At 37.6% G+C, this 20265-nt stretch overlaps 1 protein-coding gene across 1 annotated transcript in view; it reads left to right on the top strand.

Annotated features, from left to right (window-relative positions):
• The window catches only part of PDE3A (phosphodiesterase 3A), a 360678-nt gene that overhangs the window by 202728 nt on the left and 137685 nt on the right, over positions 1–20265 (top strand). Inside the window, exon 2 of the mRNA XM_052640449.1 lies at positions 16473–16523. Within this exon, the coding sequence (XP_052496409.1) occupies positions 16473–16523 (51 nt within the window). The remainder of the gene's footprint in view (positions 1–16472; positions 16524–20265) is intronic.

Genomic DNA, 20265 nt, shown 5'->3' with positions numbered 1-20265 from the left:
AATTAGAGAATAACTGCTTTATAACGTTTTGTTGTTTTCTTCTGTATAGCAATGCAAATCAGCTACAAGTATACATACACTCCTCTCTCTTGAGCCTCCCTCCCACTCACCCCATCTCGCCCCTCTATGTCATCACAGAGCACCAAGCTGAGTTCCCTATGCTATACAGCTATTTCCCACTAGCTGTCTGTTTTACACATGGCAGTGTATATATGGCAACTTATGTAATAACAGAGCTAGATGCCATAGATGGCACTAGTGGTAAAGAACCTGCCTGCCAATGCAGAAGACAGAAGAGACTCAGGTTCGATCCCTGGGTTGGGAAGATCCCCTGGAGAAGGGCATGTCAACCCACTCCAGTTGGTTGAATAATTTCTTGCCTAAAGAATCTCATGCACAGAGGAGCCTAGCAGGCTACAGTCCATAGGGTCACACAGAGTCAGACATGACTGAAGTGACTTTGCATGCACACACTCCATATCTAAATATTAGAGATATGGAAACTGAGGGACAGAAACATTAAATAAACTAAGATCATGTATCCAGTAAAACTGACCATAGTATCAGATACAGAATTTGAATCAGTAAATCAAGCCTCTAGAGCCCACATGCCTGACCACTGTACTAGAGTTTATTAATGATTCTAAAGGTACGTCAAGATCCTGTGATGCCATGGGGTGTGCAGTAGCCACACTTATTATGTGTATGTAGAACACAGGGCTAGATATTGTGGGTACCCAATAAACATTTGTTGAAAGGATATATGAATGAAAGAGTGAATAGGTGAATTCAGGAATGAATATGTACTAATAAGATTTACTAGTGGAGAATTTGGCATAACAAACTCTGGCATATAATTTACTATACATTTTAAGGTAATTCCATAGCCAAAGTTGAAATATATGATTGATTTTTAACATTTACATAGCCTTTTCCAAGAAATTAAATTTTTCTTTTATTCCCCAGTTTTCAAAGATGTTGAAACTCAGTTTAGTCTCTCAGTCATGTCTGACTCTTTGCAACTTCATGGACTGAAGCATGCCAGGCTTCCCTATCCATCACCAACTCTCGGAGCTTTTTCAAACTTATGTCCGTCGCATTAGTGATGCCATTCAACCATCTCATCCTCTGTCTTCCCCTTCTCTTTCTTCAATCTTTCCAAGCATCAAGGTCTTTTCCAGTGAGTCAGTTATCTGCATCAGGTGGCCAAAGTATTGGAGTTTTAGCTTCAGCATCAGTCCTTCCAGTGAATATATATTCAGGACTGATTTCCTTTAGGATTGACTGGCTTCATCTCCTTGCAGTCCAAAGGATGCTCAAAAGTCTTCTCCAACACCACAATTCAAAAGCATCAATTCTTCAGCACTCAGCTTTCTTTATAGTCCAACTCTCACATCCGTACATGACTACTGGAAAAATCATAGCTTTGACTAGACGGACCTTTGTTGGCAAAGTAATGTCTCTGCTTTTTAGTATGCTGTCTAGGTTGGTCATAGCTTTTCTTCCAAGGAGCAAACGTCTTTTAATTTCATGGCTGTAATCACCATCTGCAGTGATTTTTGAGCCCCCCCAAAATAAACTCTGTCACTGTTTCTATTGTTTCCCCACCTATTTGCCATGAAGTGATGGGACCAGATGCCATGATCTTAGTGTTTTGAATGTTGAGCTTTAAGCCAAATTTTTCACTCTCCTCTTTCACTTTCTTTTTTTTTTTTTCATTTTTATTTTTACTTTATTTTACTCTACGATACTGTATTGGTTTTGGCATACATTGACATGCATCCTCAAGAGGCTTTTTAGTTCTTCTTCGCTTTCTGCCATAACGGTGGTGTCAACTGCGTGCCTGAGGTTATTGATATATCTCCTGGCAATCTTGAAAAATGGATTTTGGAGAAATAAATCTACTGCATTAACTACCACCATGAGTCCCATGAAGACAAATCAAATCCTATGAGATTTTTTTTTTTTCCTTACCAGTGTACTAGTTGTGGCCCCCAGGTGTCTCAGTGGTGAAGAATCTTCCTTCAATCCAGGAGACACAGTTTTGATCCCTGAACTGGGGAGATCTCCTGGAGTAGGAAATGGCAACCCATTCCAGTATTCTTGCCTGGAAAATTCTATGGACAGCGGATCCTGGTGAGCTGCAGTCCATGGGTGACAAAGAATCAGTCATGACCGAGCTTGCATGAACACACACGTACTTAGTTGACTAAGTTGACCAAGACTGACACTTGGTTTGAACATAATAATTATTCATTGTTAAACATTTTAAGAGTAAAAGTGTATGATTCATAGTCAGCAGACCTAAATTTTGATCCATATTTAGCCACTAGCCTGGTGGTTGTGTTTTAATTTTACCTCTGTTGACTCATAGCTATAAAAGAGGAGTCATATGCATCCATTTTTTTATAATGATATAAAATAATTATTAGAAAAACATTTAGAAAACTATAAGCAATTTTTAAAAGTTTCTCAGAATGTGTTCAATGGAAAGTTGTTAATTTATTTTGAAACAAGTGTTCTGTGATCAAGTATATTTAAAACGTTAGTTGAATTGAGTTCCTTTGTTTAATACTTCACCAAACTTTAATAATGTTAATATGTCTTTGGATTATCCAAGTACTTATTATATTATGCAAAATTTCACAAGTTTATTTTACACTGTTGCCATTTCTTTATAAAATATTTCATAAGGAAACACTGTGTGTGTGTTAGTCACTCAGTCGTGTCCGACTCTTTGCTACCCCATGGACTGTAGCTCACCAGGCTCTTCTGTCCCATGGCGACTCTCCAGAGGAGAATACTAGAATGGTTGCTATTCCCTGTTCCAGGGTATCTTTCCAACCCAGGCCTCCCACATTGCAGGCAGATTCTTTACTGTCTGAGCCACCAGGGAAGCCCATGAATACTGAGAGGGTAGCCTATCCCTTCTCCAGGGGATCTTCCTGACTCAGAATGGAACCAGGGTCTGCTGCCTTGCAGGTGGGTTCTTTACCAGCTGAGCTACCAGAGAAGCCCTACTGGTTAAGCCCAAAACTGATGAGATTGCATTATTAGTAGTTTAGTACCCCAAATGCAAATTAGTAAAAAATTCCATGTAATCAAGATATTCTGGATATATTAAATAAAAATAAAGGAAGCTTTGTAGCATTAATAGCTACACATAGCTTTAGAGTAGTGATTGTAATTTTGATAACAGAAACATAAATAGAATTATGGAAACATTCCCAAAGTGTGGGAACATCGTTATCATCCTTATCAGAAAGAGATACAGGACTGACAGTCAGTAGAGAGGCTGGGATTTCAAACTCTAGAATATGTCTTTCTATTTGAAGTTTTCTCATTCCCCTGTTTATGAAATTTATACTGGCTGCTGAGTTGGAAAGCTGAGTTATGTTCAGGGGTTTATTCTCTGCCAAGTGAATGGAATTTAGGTAGTTATCACCAACTGGGAAAGGAAAACATATCCCTTGATTTCAGTCATGTGTAGTGTTTTACTGTTTTCAGCCTCTCAGATCATTCTAAGGAGGGTAAATGCTAAAGAATTATCTTTTTCTGCTAAATTGTCTGAAGAGTCAAGATGGGGAGAATAGGAGAAAGCTAAATTATTTGGGGAATAATAAAAAAGGAGATTTAGATCTTGGGAAAGATCTCTGAAGAATGAACGTTAAGACTTTTAAGCCTGAAAAAAAAAGATTCATTTCTGCTCCCCAACCCAGTGAATAAAAGGCAAGACATAGTAACAGCCACCAAAATAAAAAAGGCTTATGACAGCCGCTGAGATACCTGATGGATATTTTAGTGATGTAACCACATCCTGTCTCCACCTTAGACCTTCAGCAGTGTCCCCATCACTTGCTGATTCCTTGTAGAGTGGACTGGATTGGCTGTGGATGGATGTGATAAAGTGGTAGTGGGTGAAGCTAGCCTGTGGTTGAGAACAGAGGTTGCTGATGGTATCTTGTTTACCCAGTGGAGGCTGGTGGAGTCTCCCAGGAGGCCCATGGAAGTCTGGATTTGACTTGGGCCTTGGGCCAAAGTTGTTAAGAAAGTCCCTGAGGCTCCCACACATTGTCACCCAGCCCTCCAGGGCCCTTCGCTGGGGTTTAGGGCCTCAAAAAACCTCATGCAAATGATATTGAAAAATATTTACCCTCCTTTATAATTAAATTTACATATTTCCAGTTCCCTTACAGTAGAGCACAGCATAGCCTTGACCTTCTTACTCCACTGATGACAAGAGGCCAAGTAAAGAAACATCAAGGACTAGATAGGAATTGCTCTGCTCCACAGTATCCGTCACCCATCCTCCCATGCCTGGGATTGCCCTCCAGTGGGCCCTGCACTCAGGGGAATGAGTAGTCCAGGCCCATCTTCCCACATGGAATCCTAGAGAGCAAAAATGACTAAGGAGATTATAAAACAAATATGTCAAGGGAAGTATCCAAAGGGGACATGCCAAGGGTAAAGAAGAGCTTTAATTTCCTTATAAAATGGAAAGTCCTGGGCTTCTCATAGTAACTGCAGTTAAAAAACAACCCCTGCTCTTATGCATTTTATGACTCTTGAAAAACAAAACCCATGTGTAAAGGGACAACACAATTATACTATGTACTATGACTAACACAAGGGTGCCTTTGTGGCCTACGGTATCAGTTCAGTTCAATCGCTCAGTCGTGTCCGACTCTTTGCGACATGAATCACAGCACGCCAGGCCTCTCTGTCAATCACCAACTCCCAGAGTTCACTCAGACTCACGTCCATCGAGTCCGTGATGCCATCCAGCCATCTCCTCCTCGGTCGTCCCCTTCTCCTCCTGCCCCCAATCCCTCCCAGCATCAAAGTCTTTTCCAATGAGTCAACTCTGCATGAGGTGGCCAAAGTACTGGAATTTCAGCTTTAGCATCATTCCTTCCAAAGAAATCCCTGGGTTGATCTCCTTTAGAATGGACTGGTTGGATCTCCTTGCAGTCCAAGGGACTCTCAACAGTCTTCTCCAACACCGCAGTTCAAAAGCATCAATTCTTCAGTGCTCAGCCTTCTTCACAGTCCAACTCTCACATCCATACATGACCACAGGAAAAACCATAGCCTTGACTAGACGAACCTTAGTCGGCAAAGTAATGCTTTTGAATATGCTCTCTAGGTTGCTCATAACTTTTTTTCCAAGGAGTAAGCATCTTCTAATTTCATGGCTGCAATCACCATCTGCAGTGATTTTGGAGCCCCCCAAAAATAAAGTCTGACACTGATTCCACTGTTTCCCCATCTATTTCCCATGGAGTGATGGGACTGGATGCCATGATCTTCATTTTCTGAATGTTGAGCTTTAAGCCAACTTTTTCACTCTCCTCTTTTACTTTCATCAAGAGGCTTTTTAGTTCCTCTTCACTTTCTGCCATAATGGTGGTATCATCTGCATATCTGAGGTTATTGATATTTCTTCCGGCAATCTTGATTCCAGCTTGTGTTTCTTCCAGTCCAGCGTTTCTCGTGATGTACTCTGCATATAAGTTAAATAAGCAGGGTGACAATATATGACCTATGGTATATGCTTCATAAATCCTGTTATAGTGAATAAAATTGAACTAGAGATTGGGGAAGGAAGAATCTCTGGTCCTTGAGTATTTCTCTAGACAGTGTACTTTGTTATTTTTAATTAATGGAGCTAATGATTAACATTTTTGGACAATTTCATACCAGAGGAAGGCAGTAGCTTCCAAATAGAGACCTATGATTTCGAAGATGCTCTGTGGTGACCAAAATGGGAAGGAAATCCAAAAAGAGGGGATATATGTATATATAGGGCTGATTCACTTTGCTGTACAGTAGAAACTAACACAATGTGGTAAAGCAACTAGACTTCTATAAATTAAAAAAAAAAAATTCAATGAAATTTTAGCTGCAAGATGCGCTGCTGCTCTTCAGCTATCCCACTTCTGCTCCTGTCTCACGGTCTTGCACCTTCTGTGTCTTCTGTCTTGCTTGCCCTGCTCCTGGATATCTGTATGTCACCTCTCCCACTTTATACAGATCTCTGATAAGTGTCACTTTTCCAGAAAGGATTTCCCTGATCTTTGTTGTTGTTCAGTTGCTCAGTCATGCCTGACTCTTTGTGAACCCATGAACTGAAGCACACCAGGCTTCCTTTCCTTCACCATCTCCCAGAGCTTGCTGAAACTCATGTCCATTGAATCAGTGATGCCATCCAACCGTCTCATCCTCTGTCAACCCCTTCTCCCCTTCAATCTTTCCCAGCATCAGGGTTTCTTCTTTTTTTTTACAAGTAGGGTGGAGGGTGTGGGGCAGTTGGTGGGTCTCTTCTAATGAGTCAGCTCTTCATATCAGATGGTCAAAATACTGGAGCTGGAGCTTCAGCTTTAGCATCAGTCCTTCCGATGGATATATAGGACTGATTTTCTTTAGGATTGACTGGTTTGGTCTCCTTGCAGTCCAAAGGACTCTCAAGAGTCATCTTCAACACCACAGTTCAAAAGCATCATTTCTTCAGTGCTCAGCCTTCTTTATGGTCCAACTCTCACGTTCCTACTACCAGAAAAACCATAGCTTTGACTGTATGGGCCTTTGTTGGGAAAGTAATGTCTCTGCTTTTTAATATGCTGTCTAGGTTTGTCATAGCTTTTCTTTCAAGGGGCAAGCGTCTTTTAATTTCATGGCACGCATCTTAAATGTCACTTTTTCAGAAAGGACTTCCCTGATCTACTTACATAAAATTAGCTCCATTGTCAGCCCCGACCTGCAGTTTCCCACCCATTCTCTATCCATTATGTTACTGTAGGCATCTTTATAGCTTTATCATCTCCTGGTTTATGTTTATTTATGTTCTATTTCTTTTCATTAAAATTGTAAGAGCCAAGAGAATACAGATGCATCTTGGTCAGTTCACTGATGATAGATTATGCCTAGAATAATTTCTTGCATATAATAGGCATGTAAGAAATATTTTTTTAGTGAATAGTGTTAAATAAAAGGAGTTTTATGTTATACTTCCCTGTATGTACTATACAGAATATATATATATAAATAATAAATATATATTATCCTATATAAATAATCTTATATAAATCATAGTGCATATATATTATTTTTATGTTTTCAAAAATAGTAAGCTTTTAAAATGCATTTTTTTTTTACTGAAGTATAGTTGATTTAAAATGTATTAGCTTCAGGTGTACAGCAAAGTGATTCTGATATATATATATATATTTATTTATATGAATAGTGCTGCAGTGAACATTGGGATGCATGTATCTTTTTGAATTATGGTTTTCTCTGGATATATTTCTTTGAGCCCCATTTTTTTGGGGGGAGGGAAGGCAAGAATACTGGAGTGGGTTGCCTTTCCCTTCTCCAGGAGACCTTCCTGACCCAGGGCTTGAACCCAAGTCTCCCGCATTGTAGGCAGATGCTTTACCGTCTGAGCCACCAGGGAAGTCTGGATTTCTGCCCAGGAGTGGGGTTGTTGGATCATATGGTGTGTGCTCAGTCGTGTCCAGCTCTGCAACCCCATGGACTGCAGCCCACCAGGGTCCCCTGTCCATAGTCTTTTACAAGCAGGAACACTAGCGAAGGTGATATGGTAGCTCTATGTTAGTTTTTTAAGGACCCTCCGTACTGTTCTCCATGCTGTATTACCTTCCCACCCACAGTGAAGAGAAAGGTTCCATTTTCTCCACACTCTCTTCAGCATTAGTTATTTGTAGACTTTTTGATGAGGGCCATTTTGACCTGTGTAACATGATACCTCATTTTAGTTTTAATTTCCATTTTGCTAATACTTACTGATGTTGAGCATCTCTTTTTGTGCCTTTTGTCCATCTGTGTGTCTTCTTTGCAGAAATGTATGTTTAGGTCTTCTGCCCATTTTTTGAGTTGTAGGAGCTGTTTGTATATTTTAGATATTAATCCATTGTTGGTTGAATCATTTGCAAATATTTTCTCCCATTCTGTGGGTTTTCAACAAATGACGTAGAAGAATGGTTTACTTGAGAGTAATGTGAGGATAACCGTGTGACTGTGACTGTTCACCTCCATCATTATAATTTTTCATACTTGAAACCTCTTGCCTCTTTAAGACATGCAAAGAATATATATATGTGTGTGTGTTTTAAATTTTGCATTCAGTTGTGGTTTCCTACAGCTTTCATCCCTTTAGTAATAGCTCTGGTGATGCTTTTTCACCCAAGAAGTCCTTAAAAGGACATTCATGATTATAGTAACACACAAAAAACAATAGGAGAACATAGCACAGGGAAAAATATAAACGAGAAAGGAAATTATTTTGCCTACAGAAACACACATTCAGCTATCTGCATTTCTCATATTATTAAAAATATCTTTGCTTGGTTGAAACCATTTTGTTTCCATGCTAACTTCTCATTTGCTTCCCCTGTGAACTTTTTAAATTCCAAGTTTGGCAGCAGTTTTGTTTTCCTTGGAACTGAGTACTGTGCAACATTCTGTTAGCTAAAGGCAGTGATGTAGAAATTGATTATTAAAAATAAAAGAGGAATTTATTTCATAAGGATGAAAATTAGTGTCAAGGAAGTTAGGATTTTCAAAATGCTTTACATAACAAATTATGTTTCTTGCAAGGAAGTATATTTTGTTTCCTGGGAATAAATTTAAGCATCTTCTTTTTACCCATCCTGATTAATGGGAACTGAGAATGAAGGAAAGGTATACAGTTTTAAAGAGAATTCCTTCTGTTTGCCATGTGTAGTCATAAACTTGGTGACCTGTATGTCCTCAAACATCCTGGTTAGATGTTTATTAAAATATTATTACCCAGAGAATTAAGAAGCCCTATATTCTTTATCAAACAGAATATATTTGAATTTCCCATTTATTATTTATGTTTTAGTCTTACTTTCTCTCTCTCTCTCCTGTAGTTTTAGAACTTTTGTATAACAGATTATAAAATCAGAATTCCTCCTCCAAAAAGAGTATCATATCATATTAATCAACTTTCTTTCTCTTTTCCCAGAGTGGCCTAGGTATCATACTGCTGTTCACTTATCTTGAACATTTAGTCCATATAAATTCAATTGCAAAAAGAAAGAAAAAATGATTCCACAAATTCTACTTCTGTTCCTCATTGTCAGTGCATGACCCATTTCTATCTTTCATCTAATCACGTGATAATATCAAATGACTACGTTGGACGTCTGCACCTTAACACTGATTTCTACCTATAGATTCAAAGGATGTTTTGACTTTCTCACTGGTGTGACATCAACATCAATTTGCGTGGAATTCTGTAATTAATTGACTTATGATGCAAGTTCTCTTCTTCAGTATTTATTATAACTAATTTTTTTTTCATTTGTCTGATCATTAATAAAGAGAGTGGGGCTAGGGAGGTATCGCTGTGCTTTCTAAAACTTATAGTCTACGGTTCTGCTTTAATGGGAATACTGATGAGCGGTCAAATGCTTCATTTTAATTTAAATAATCTGTAGTATTAAATAAGTCAGGCAGTTTTTCATACTATGAATAGCTTTTTAAAAAATAATACTGAAAGAATGGTGTTCATTTTAGTCTTGGATCCATGATCTGAGGGCAGTGCTGTAAAATAAATAAAGTAAACATTTCAGATGCTATCATCTACGAATATGAAGCTGATCCTCACTCAACCCTCACCTGTGCTGGGTATTCAATGATCTTGGGAAGGAATAGAGCCCTGATACCCTAACCAGTACCCCCACCCCCGGCCAACCTCTTTCTCAGCATTTAATAAACAAATGCGAGAAAATACTATAGTAAACCTCATACATTCAACACTGAAATAATGTTAAATTTTGGCTCAAATTACTTTAATGAAAAATAGGTGTTTAATGATAAAGCCCCTTGTATGATTTCCTCAAGTCCAAAGGGACAAAAATCTTTGTTACTTTCCTTTCCCTCTCTTATTGCATGTCTTATTGAATAGAGGATATTCCAGCATCTCATTTACTACTTCAGAATTTATTATTTTTAAAAAATTTTGCATAGCATATAGATTACTGTAACTTTTAATTACCTTTAAAAAAGTAGTAGCAGTATCATTTGGAAATACTACCACATGCGTGGTCAACTCAGATTTTTAAAAAATATTATAATAATTGTATTAATTGGAATTCCCTGGTGGCTCAGATGGTAAAGAATCTGCCTGTTATACAGGAGACCTGGGTTTAATCCCTGGGTTGGGAAGGTCTCCTGGAGAAGGGAATGACAACCCACTCCAATATTCTTGCCTGGAGAATTCAATGGACAAAGGAGCCTGGTGGGCTACAGTCCATGGGGTCACAAAGAGTCAGACATGACTGAGCAACTAACAAACACAAACACACACACACAATGATAAGTATATAATGATACAATGAAATAGAATTCCTTTGGCCTAAATCTTTCTCATTAGTCTATAGTATACTGCAAGGAAATAACTCTGTCTGATACATAACACATTTAGTATAATTACTATTTTATAGTTTATTTTTAAAAGTCAGAGAGTGAAACTATTGGAAGTTTATAAGTTTTAGTTTATAAATTATCAAATTCTCTTCTGTTGTAAGTGAAGACCCAAATGAGTCACATTTGGAATGTTTTTATTGTTTGACCAAAAGTTGTCTTTAAGAGAGTTAATGGCAGAGGGCAGTGAATCCCAAGTTTTTCTTTAGTTCTGATCTTGGAGAAATGTTATGTTCTTGACTTAGCACCTGTCATCATTAAATATTCTCCCTTAAATTAGTATAAGTGGATTACAAATTATGTTTGTTATTTATTTATTTATTTTTATTTTTATACTCATGCATAGGCACCCCACTCCAGTACTCTTGCCTGGAAAATCCTATGGATGGAGGAGCCTGGTAGGCTACAGTCCATGGGGTTGCTAAGAGTCGGACATGACTGAGCAACTTCACTTTCACTTTTCACTTTCATGCATTGGAGAAGGAAAAGGCAACCCACTCCAGTGTTGTTGCCTGGAGAATCCCAGGGACGGGGGAGCCTGGTGGGCTGCCGTCTATGGGGTCGCACAGAGTTGGACACGACTGAAGCGACTTAGCAGCAGCAGCAGCAGCATAGTAGAATTTACCGTTACCCTGCTAGTTTAAATTCACTAGCAAGAAGATGATGGTCATAACAACGTTTTATAAACTGTTTTCTTGTGAAGACCTCGACAAAATAGTGAGAGAAGAGAAATTAAGCCTTCTGCTTAAAAATCATTTTTCTCTTATCAGTCTGGTACCCAAGTTTATCATCTCTTTATAGTTGCCAAAACAAGCATCTCATTTCCCTATTATAAATCAAAGTCTCCCAAAATTTCAGTAAGATGACTGAAATGTGTCAATTATTTTGATAGTTCTAGTGAGTAATTGATTAAATATTCTTACTTTATGTTCTGAATCAGACTGTTTCATTGATTGATTAATATTTAATCTTATAATTAACTTTAAATTAGCATTAATGAATATTTACTGGCAGATGTATGCCAATAAATCTACAAATTGAAAAATTAAAGCATTAAGGACAGATCACCTAGGCAAGCATTCAATTTTACGTGATGACTATCTTTGTCTAATTCACCCAGGATTGTGTGCTAGCCAAACTATACTTAAATCATTACAGTAATTTCAAGGCTTATAATAATTGACTATCTTATTAAAAATGAATAATTATACCATGAGCATTTCTCATGTAACTTTTAAAGCTTCTAAAAGTCAAATTTTAATTGCTATATTCTTTTCTTTTATATACTATAATGTTTTGAATAGCTCCCCTTATGTTGGACAGCACGGTGTAACTACCAGATTTTTACAATTTTATTTACTGATCAAAGGGTGTGGATATTTAATACTATATAGTATGTATTAAAATTAACATATATGTTGTGTGTCTGTATAAGTGTGTTGTATATATATGCATATATATCTCAGTATGTATGTTTTCTATATAATAACAATATGTGTATATTTATCTCCCTAAATCCTCACCTAATATTCAACATAAGCAATTTTCAAATAAAGTAGGCAACAGTAGTTTTTTTGTTATTGTTTATCCTGAGTTTCTTTCACTTCTAATAAAATTAGTTGTTTCCCATAAACCTCTTGACTTGATATTTATTGTGTAAATTGTCCTTATCCTTTCTTCCAGTTATCTACTAGGGTTGTATTTCTTTAAAATGTGTAGAGTTTTTAGTGGACTGAAGATGTTATTCTTTACCTACCATTTGAATGGTGAAGTCGCTCAGTCGTGTCCAACTCTTTGCGACCCCGTGGACTGTAGCCTACCAGGCTCCTCCGTCCATGGGATTCTCCAGGCAAGCATACTGGAGTGGGTTGCCATTTCCTTCTCTAGGGGATCTTCCCGACCCAGGGATCGAACCCAGGTCTCCCACATTGGAGGCAGACACTTTAACCTCTGAGCCACCAGGTCGATATTTTACCAGTATGACATTTGTGAAGGCACTTGAAGATTTCAGGTATCCTGATCAGTTGATCTGACCTTTTTCTAAATTTGGAAATTCTTTTTTTTTATTCTAAGATAGTTTAAGTATTTGTTTTCATTTTGTTCTAATACTTACAGTTTAATCTTTTTAAAATAACTCTTTTTATCTACTGCTTTTAATATAGGTTCAGCTCTATATTTTTTCTTTTTTCCATTGATTGAATAATTCATCAAGAACTCATTAATTTTTGTATTTTCTTTTTCATGTTTTGTTACTACATGTACTTGAATTGAACTGTCCACTACATTTCATTCATTTATATTTTGAGTTATGAAGCATTATCCTATAATTTGAATTAAATTTTAATATTTTAATATGCTTTAATAACCACTAGGGCATATTTATCCCTTCTGATATTTTGATTCTTAGTTTATTCTCTCAGATAAAATTTGGGTTCTTTTTTTTCAATATCTTTTAAAAATGCAAGCAACTTTTTATTGAAATTGAGTTAAACCTATATATTTATTTTGGTAGAAATGAACATAATTTTATTGAATTAACTTCTCAAACAGGAGCATTTTATGTTCATCAGTGAAGTTTTACCATTTTCTGTGTATGATTATCAAACATTTCTTGATAATGTTCAAAAGCATATTACTTTTTGTTGCTATTGTGAACAGTTTCTTTGTCTTTTGTTGTCAAAGTCAATGCAATTGAATAGAAAAACTAATATATATAAACATGCTTTACAATATGTCTTGTTAGCATGACAGCTTCTTATTGGTAAGGAGTTCTTTCATGTGGTACACATGACTAGTGAGTGACTAGACAGAGAAATGGAATTTTATTCCTCTTGGTTGATGCTTGCATTTTCTTAATATTCTTCATGGTAAATGTTATTTTCAGCAAATAAATATCATGATCTGAAGCAAAGTAGCTCAGTGCTGTTACAACTCTGGAAATAACTTGATAATGTCTTACAGTCTGTGTTTTTATAAAAATCTATATTTGTAACTTTGGGGGTGTATTTCAGATTAAATAATTTTTTCTCCTTAGAACTCTCATATTTTTGTGATTTATAAACACAGAATTTAAAATTATTGAAATATTTTGGCCTTCTGGTTCTTATCATTTCTGACAGTAGGCTAGGCTACACTAGTAGATTTCTGCAGGATGTTTTGTTAATAAACTACAAGCTTAATGCCATGTAAATAAAGCTTAACATGGTTTAACATCTCTCTAGAATGTTCCTGACACAGACTAGGAAAGCTGTATATTAGCAGACTTATTTAGTCACACAGTAATATTAAAATATCTTCAAAACAACGAGTAATTGAAATACTAGGTATCAAGCCAGAAGTTGATTTTTTTTTCAATCTGTTTGCAGGACACAAGTTAACCTTAAAAATGCATTCTAATATACAGTAGGTACAGACAAATAATTTTTGATTCCACTATACAAGGTACTTAGAATAGTTAAATTCATACAGTCAGAAAGTGCATTGTTAGATGCAGGGGGTAGGGGTTAGGCTGGGGAGGACTTAGTGTTTAATAGGGACAGTTTCAGTTGAGGAAAGTGAAAGATTAGGCTGATGGTGAGAGTTGCAAAACAATGTGAATATACTTAGTGTCATATAAATATACAGTGAAATATGTATAAATAGCTAAAATAGTATGTTATGTGACCTTTACCATAATAAAAAAGAATTTTTAAAAAGAGCTGTATTACTTTAGATATGTTAATTTATATTCGTGAGGGCTATTTAATACCTTACTGTTAAAACATAGGTTTCAAAAAGCCTGCTGCTGCTGCTAAGTTAGACACTTCAGTTGTGTCCAACTCTGTGCGACCCTATAGATGGAAGCCCACCAGGCTCCCCTGTCCCCGGGATTCTCCAGGAAAGTACACTGGAGTGGGTTGTCATTTCCTTCTCCAAGGCATGAAAGTGAAAACTGAAAGTGAAGTCACTCAGGCATGTCTGACTCTTAGTGACCCCATGGACTGCAGCCTACCAGGCTCCTATGTCCATGAAAGAGTAGAAACTGTTGCCATGTAAATAGGTATAATTTAATTTACTGTCAAGAATTTGCTGGCAAGATTTTAATTTACTGGCAAGAATACGCAGAAGAACTATACAAAAAAGATCTTCATGACCCAAATAATCACGATGGTGTGATCACTCACCTAGAGCCAGACATCCTGGAAAGCGAAGTCAAGTGGGTTTTAGGAAGCATCACTATGAACAAAGCTAGTGGAGGTGATGGAATTCCAGCTGACCTATTTCAAATCCTGAAAGAGGATGCTGTGAAAGTGCTGCACTCAATATGTCAGCAAATTTGGAGAACTCAGCAGTGGCCACAGAACTGGAAAAGGTCAGTTTTCATTCCAATCCCAAAAGCAATACCAAAGAATGTTCAAACTACTGAACAATTGCACTCATCTCACACTCTAGCAAAGTAATGCTCAAAATTCTCCAAGCCAGGCTTCAACAGTACATGAACCGTGAACTTCCATATGTTCAAGCTGGATTTAGAAAAGGCAGAGGAACAGAGATCAAATTGCCAACATCCATTAGATCACTGAAAAAGCAAGAGAGTTCCAGAAAAACATCTACTTCGGCTTTATTAACTATACCAAAGCCTTTGACTGTGTAATCACAACAAACTGTGAAAAATTGTCCAAGAGATGGGAATACCAGACCACCTGACCTGACTCTTGAGAAATCTGTATGCAGGTCAGGAAGCAACAGTTAGAACTGGACTTGGAACAACAGACTAGTTCCAAATCGGGAAAGGAGTACATCAAGGCTGTATATTGTCATCCTGCTAATTTAACATATATGAAGAGTACATCATGAGAAATGCTGGGCTGGAGGAAGCACAAGCTGGAATCAAGATTGCCAGGAGAAATATCAATAACCTCAGATATGCAGATGACACCACCCTCATGACAGAAAGCAAAGAACTAAAGAGCTTCTTGATGAAAGTGAAAGAGGAGAGTGAAAAAGTTGGCTTAAAACTCAACATTCAGAAAACTAAGATCATGGCATCTGGTCCCATCACTTCATTTCAAATAGATGGGGAAACCGTGGAAACAGTGTCAGACTTTATTTTGGGTGGCTCTAAAATCACTGCAGATGGTGACTGCAGCCATGAAATTAAAAGATGCTTGCTCTTAGAAGAAAAATTATAAACAACCTAGACAGCATATTAAAAAGCAGAGACATTACTTTGCCAACAAGGGTCCATCTAGTCAAAGTTATGGTTTTTCCAATAGTCATGTATGGATGTGAGGGTTGGACTAAAAAGAAAGCTGAGTTCCAAAGAACTGATGCTTTTGAACTGTGATGTTGAAGACTCTTTAGAGTCCCTTGGAGTGCAATGAGAGCAAGCCCGTCCATCTTAAAGGAAATCAATCTTGAATATTCATTGGAAGAACTGATGCTGAAGCTGAAACTCCAATAGTTTGGTCACCTGATGCAAAGAACTGACTCATTTGAAAAGACCCTGATGCTGGAAAAGATTGAAGGCAGACGGAGAAGGAGATGACGGAGGATAAGATGGTTGAATGGCGTCACCGACTCGATGGAAATGAGTTTGAGTAAGCTCCGGGAGTTGGTGATGAATACGGAAACCTGGTCTGCTGCAATCCATGGGGTCACAAAGAGTCAGACGTGACTGACTGAACTGAACTGAATTTGCTGTCATTACTATATTGTCTTGACCTTTGGGGCTTTCAAGGGGACACTAGTGGTAAAGAACCCTCCTACGTAGGAGTCATAAGAGAAGCAGGTTTAATCTCCGGGTTGGGAGGATTCCCTGGAGGAGGGCGTGGCAACTCACTCTAGTACTCTTATCTGGAGAATCCCATGGACAGAGGAGTCTGGCAGGCTAAAGCTATTTAATACTTTACTATTAAAACATAGGTTTCAAAAGTCTATTATTCTATAAAAGAAAGACTATACATTGTTGACATATAAAATAGGGATCATTTAATTACTATCATTATTATATTGTCTTACAGCTCATGGGGCATTCAGAATGGGACCACAAACGAGGGCCACGAGGATCACAGGTAAGTTTCTTTTCCTTTTTTGCATTTTGTTGCTTAACATGTGGAGCCATGACTTTTCTGAAACTCAAGAAATAAGGACAGAGAAGAGGCACAGCAGTCATGCCATTTGTTTTTATTTTACTTAGCTGTAATTAAAGTCTGGTTTCAGATCCCAAGGGCAGATATCAGTATATTCCTCTGAAGAGCTTTCTAGTATCCCAGATTTGTTATGTTCATGTTCCTCTCAATAGAGATTTTATATTCATCTCGTCTCTACAGAATTTATTTTTATCAGCAACCTACTCTCTTGATTTTATTCACTTCATTTGCTAATTTTTCTATGTATTTCTTCTTGTCTCTATCTTCCTGGTTTTGGTTAAATATTTTGAAATATAATCACATTAAACCCTGAACTAATTACAGATTTTATCTCTAAATGAACTGTCTTCATCTTAGGGAAATAGAAAGATGAAAGGACCTATTATTTAGGAAAAGAAACAAATTATAAACCTTTCTATATTACCAGACTGTTCTCATTGTCTTACTTTATGTCTTAGGCAAGAAGAAATCTTCCATGACGCATTTATGCTTTCTAATGACCTAATTAGACAATGTGGATTTGTTTTGCTTTCATAATTACTTTGCCTGACAGAATAAAGGCTGAATTTTACACTGAGAAAATTATCTTTCCTCCTAGGGTACTTTGTGAAGAAATAGAAAAATCAGTTTTCTCTTAGTTGTCTGCACTTACCTGACTGTAAACATGCCAAATAAAAGATAACACTAAAAATATGGTTAAGAGAAAGAGAATTGGATATGCAGTACTGCATATTAAAAATCATTTTGAAATATGAAATTCTCCCCAGAGTTTTACCAAGTTGACATGACCTGTGCTGTCATTAAGTTTTCATGGATAACAGCTTAATTTAGGTCACTGAGAAAGTACAACCAAGTCAGTCAGTTGTTTTTAGTGGCAAGGTTAATAGCTGTGTTTGCATTTTTGTCTGATGTCAATTTGATGAGTAGATAATATAAATCAGTCCAATTAAATCAGCATTATCCAAAAGAATTTATGCCTCACTTTACCTTACTTGTACTTCTCTATTTTCTCCAACAACTCGCCCTCTGTACCCATTTAATATTTTAAATCAGAATTTGCTGCCAGATTGGTAATGAATACATGGTAAATTATTTGTAATTCTAGATCTATCAAAGGTAAAGATGAGCACCAGCAAGAAACCCCAGGTTCCTGGGATAAGGGGGCTTCCCAGGCAACATAGTGGTAGAGAATCCATCTGTCAATGCAGGAGATACAAGAGACATGGGTTTGATCCCCTGGCTCAGGAAAATCTCCTGAAGGAGAAAATGGCAACCCATTCCAGTATTCTTGCCTGAGATAGTCCATGGACAGAGGAGCCTGGCGGGCTACAGTCCATGGGATCACAAACAGTCGGACATGATTTAGCAACTAAACAACAACAATAGAGTATACCTTTATCTCACCTTGATTCTCAACTCAGATAACAATTCTCAAAGTCAAAAGCAAAAACAGTACGTATACATATAACTGATTCAGACTGTTGTACGGCAAAAACCTACACAACATTGTAAAGCAATTATACTCCAATTTAAAAACAAACAAGTGTTTTAAAAAGCAAGAACACATACCCAAACATTAAAAAGATACCAATTACAACAGAATAGTTTATTTGGAAATTCAAGGTAAATTAAGCACAGAGTAAAATCTCTAATTCTAATTCCCCACCAGAGGGGGGAAATAAGACACTGTATTTATGTTTTAGATCATTGATCTCTTCTTATCTTGCTATTACTTCCTTGAACAATATGTCTAAAGCCTTTCAGCCATTTGAAGGGAATTGCTGACTGCATTTGAATACAGACCTCTAAGTATTTTAAAATACCACAAGGCCTCATTCAAATACCATCTCTTTAGGAAAAGATTTAGTTTAATTGAAGACAGATTTTTGACCACTTACTATGTGGACGGCACTGTGGTAGGTCTCAGTCTGAGGGAAAACCGAGTGACAAGTTTATTGTGTTCTGAGAGCTTACAAGGTATAGTTGGAAACAGAGCAATACTTGAGTAGATAATGTGCCTATAAGGCAGAGTGGTAGGTGTAAAATTAATTATATAAACAAAGTATGATTAGAGTTTAGGTGGGACAGATTGTTGATTTATGCCTAGTAGAAATGGGAAAAATGGTGTCTGAGGTGAGCCTTCAAGATTGTGTTACAAGATTTTAGAAGTGTAAAGAAGGAAAGGAAAAAGCCTGAGGAAAATGTCTGAACTGGCAAAGTGTGGGGTTGTTTGGATATGTGTGAACTTTCTTTATCACTGCTTTATAAAACCTGACTGGCTAGGGAGCGTTGCAGGAACCCCTGTGAAGGAATGATCCAGAGAATGTCATTTTTTATTGATTAGATGAGGAAGAAGTAAGGAGGGTCAGGAGTTTGAAATCCTGTACTTCACAGATGAGTGCCAGTAACCCAGGCCTGTTCACAGGGAAAATAATGAGGTTAGTGTTCACAATGCTGAGTGAGAAGCAAAGATGACAACCCCCAAAGGGAATTTCAGATGGATACTTGAGATGCTGTTCTGGGCTCTGTAGTCAGATGAAAGGGCTTCTCTGGTGGCTCAGCAGTAAAACATTTGCCTGAGATGCAGAAATCCGTCTACAATGCAGGAGACACAGGTTTGATCCCTGGGTCAGGAAGATCCCTGGGAGAAGGAAATGGCAACCCACTCCAGTATTCTTGTCTGGGAAATTCCATGGACAGAGGAGCTTGGAGAGCTCCAGTCCATGGGGTCACAAGAGTTGGATATGACTTAGTAACTGAACCACCACCACAGCCAGATGAGAGCAGATGTCAACTAAAGAGTACCAGACAGACATATGATAATAGAGTTACATCAGGCAACAGATCCCAGAAGAAGAACATGAAAAGAGAAAAACAGAAGAAAGGCTGATTCTTGAGAGAGGCTCAGCATACGGGCTGAGAGGAGCCTGGGGAGGGAGTTAAAACATACACACAGGCTCAGTGGAGACAGAGGAAGGAGAACTAATGCAGAATCGAAAGCAGTGAGCATGCTGACAAGCTACACTCAAAAGAGGGCTGAGGCCACGAACACAGGTTCAGGAAAATTTAAAAAAAAAAAAAAAAAAAAAACATGGGAAATGCAATTGAATGTAGTGATGAGCAGGGCATTAGTGGGCTCTGAGAATGCACTTTCAGTCAAGCAGTGGTGGAAAGCAGAATACAGAAATTAAGAAAAGAATTAGTGTGAGGTGGGGCTTCCCTGGTGGCTCAATTGGTAAAGAATCTGCCTGCAATGCAAGAGATCTAGGTTGGGTTCCTGGGTCAGGAAGATCCCCTGGGTCAGGAAGATCCCTTGGAGAAGGGAATGGCTGCCCACTCCAGTATTCTCTCCTGGAGAATTCTAGGGACAGAGGGACCCTAGCAGACTACATACAGTCCATGGGGTCACAAAGAGTCAGACATGACTGAATGACTAACACATTCACTTAACTTTCACTTTTCGGTGTGAGATATTGGAAAGATCTCTTGGAGGAGTTTAGTTTTAAAAGAAAAGTAGAATTAAGAAAGAGGTGAAAAATGACAAGGTCCCAGTGTATGGCAGTGAACTATATTCGATATCGTTTGATTAACCATAATGGTAAAGAATATAAAAAAGAATGTTGATGGTTTAGTTGCTAAGTCATGTCACACTCTTGAGACCCCA

The sequence above is a fragment of the Budorcas taxicolor genome, chromosome 5 (genome assembly GCF_023091745.1).
Source record: "Budorcas taxicolor isolate Tak-1 chromosome 5, Takin1.1, whole genome shotgun sequence".
Taxonomy (NCBI): Eukaryota; Metazoa; Chordata; class Mammalia; order Artiodactyla; family Bovidae; genus Budorcas; species Budorcas taxicolor.
The sequence above is the reverse complement of the archived record's forward strand: the minus strand, read 5'-3'. Positions and strand labels throughout refer to the sequence as shown.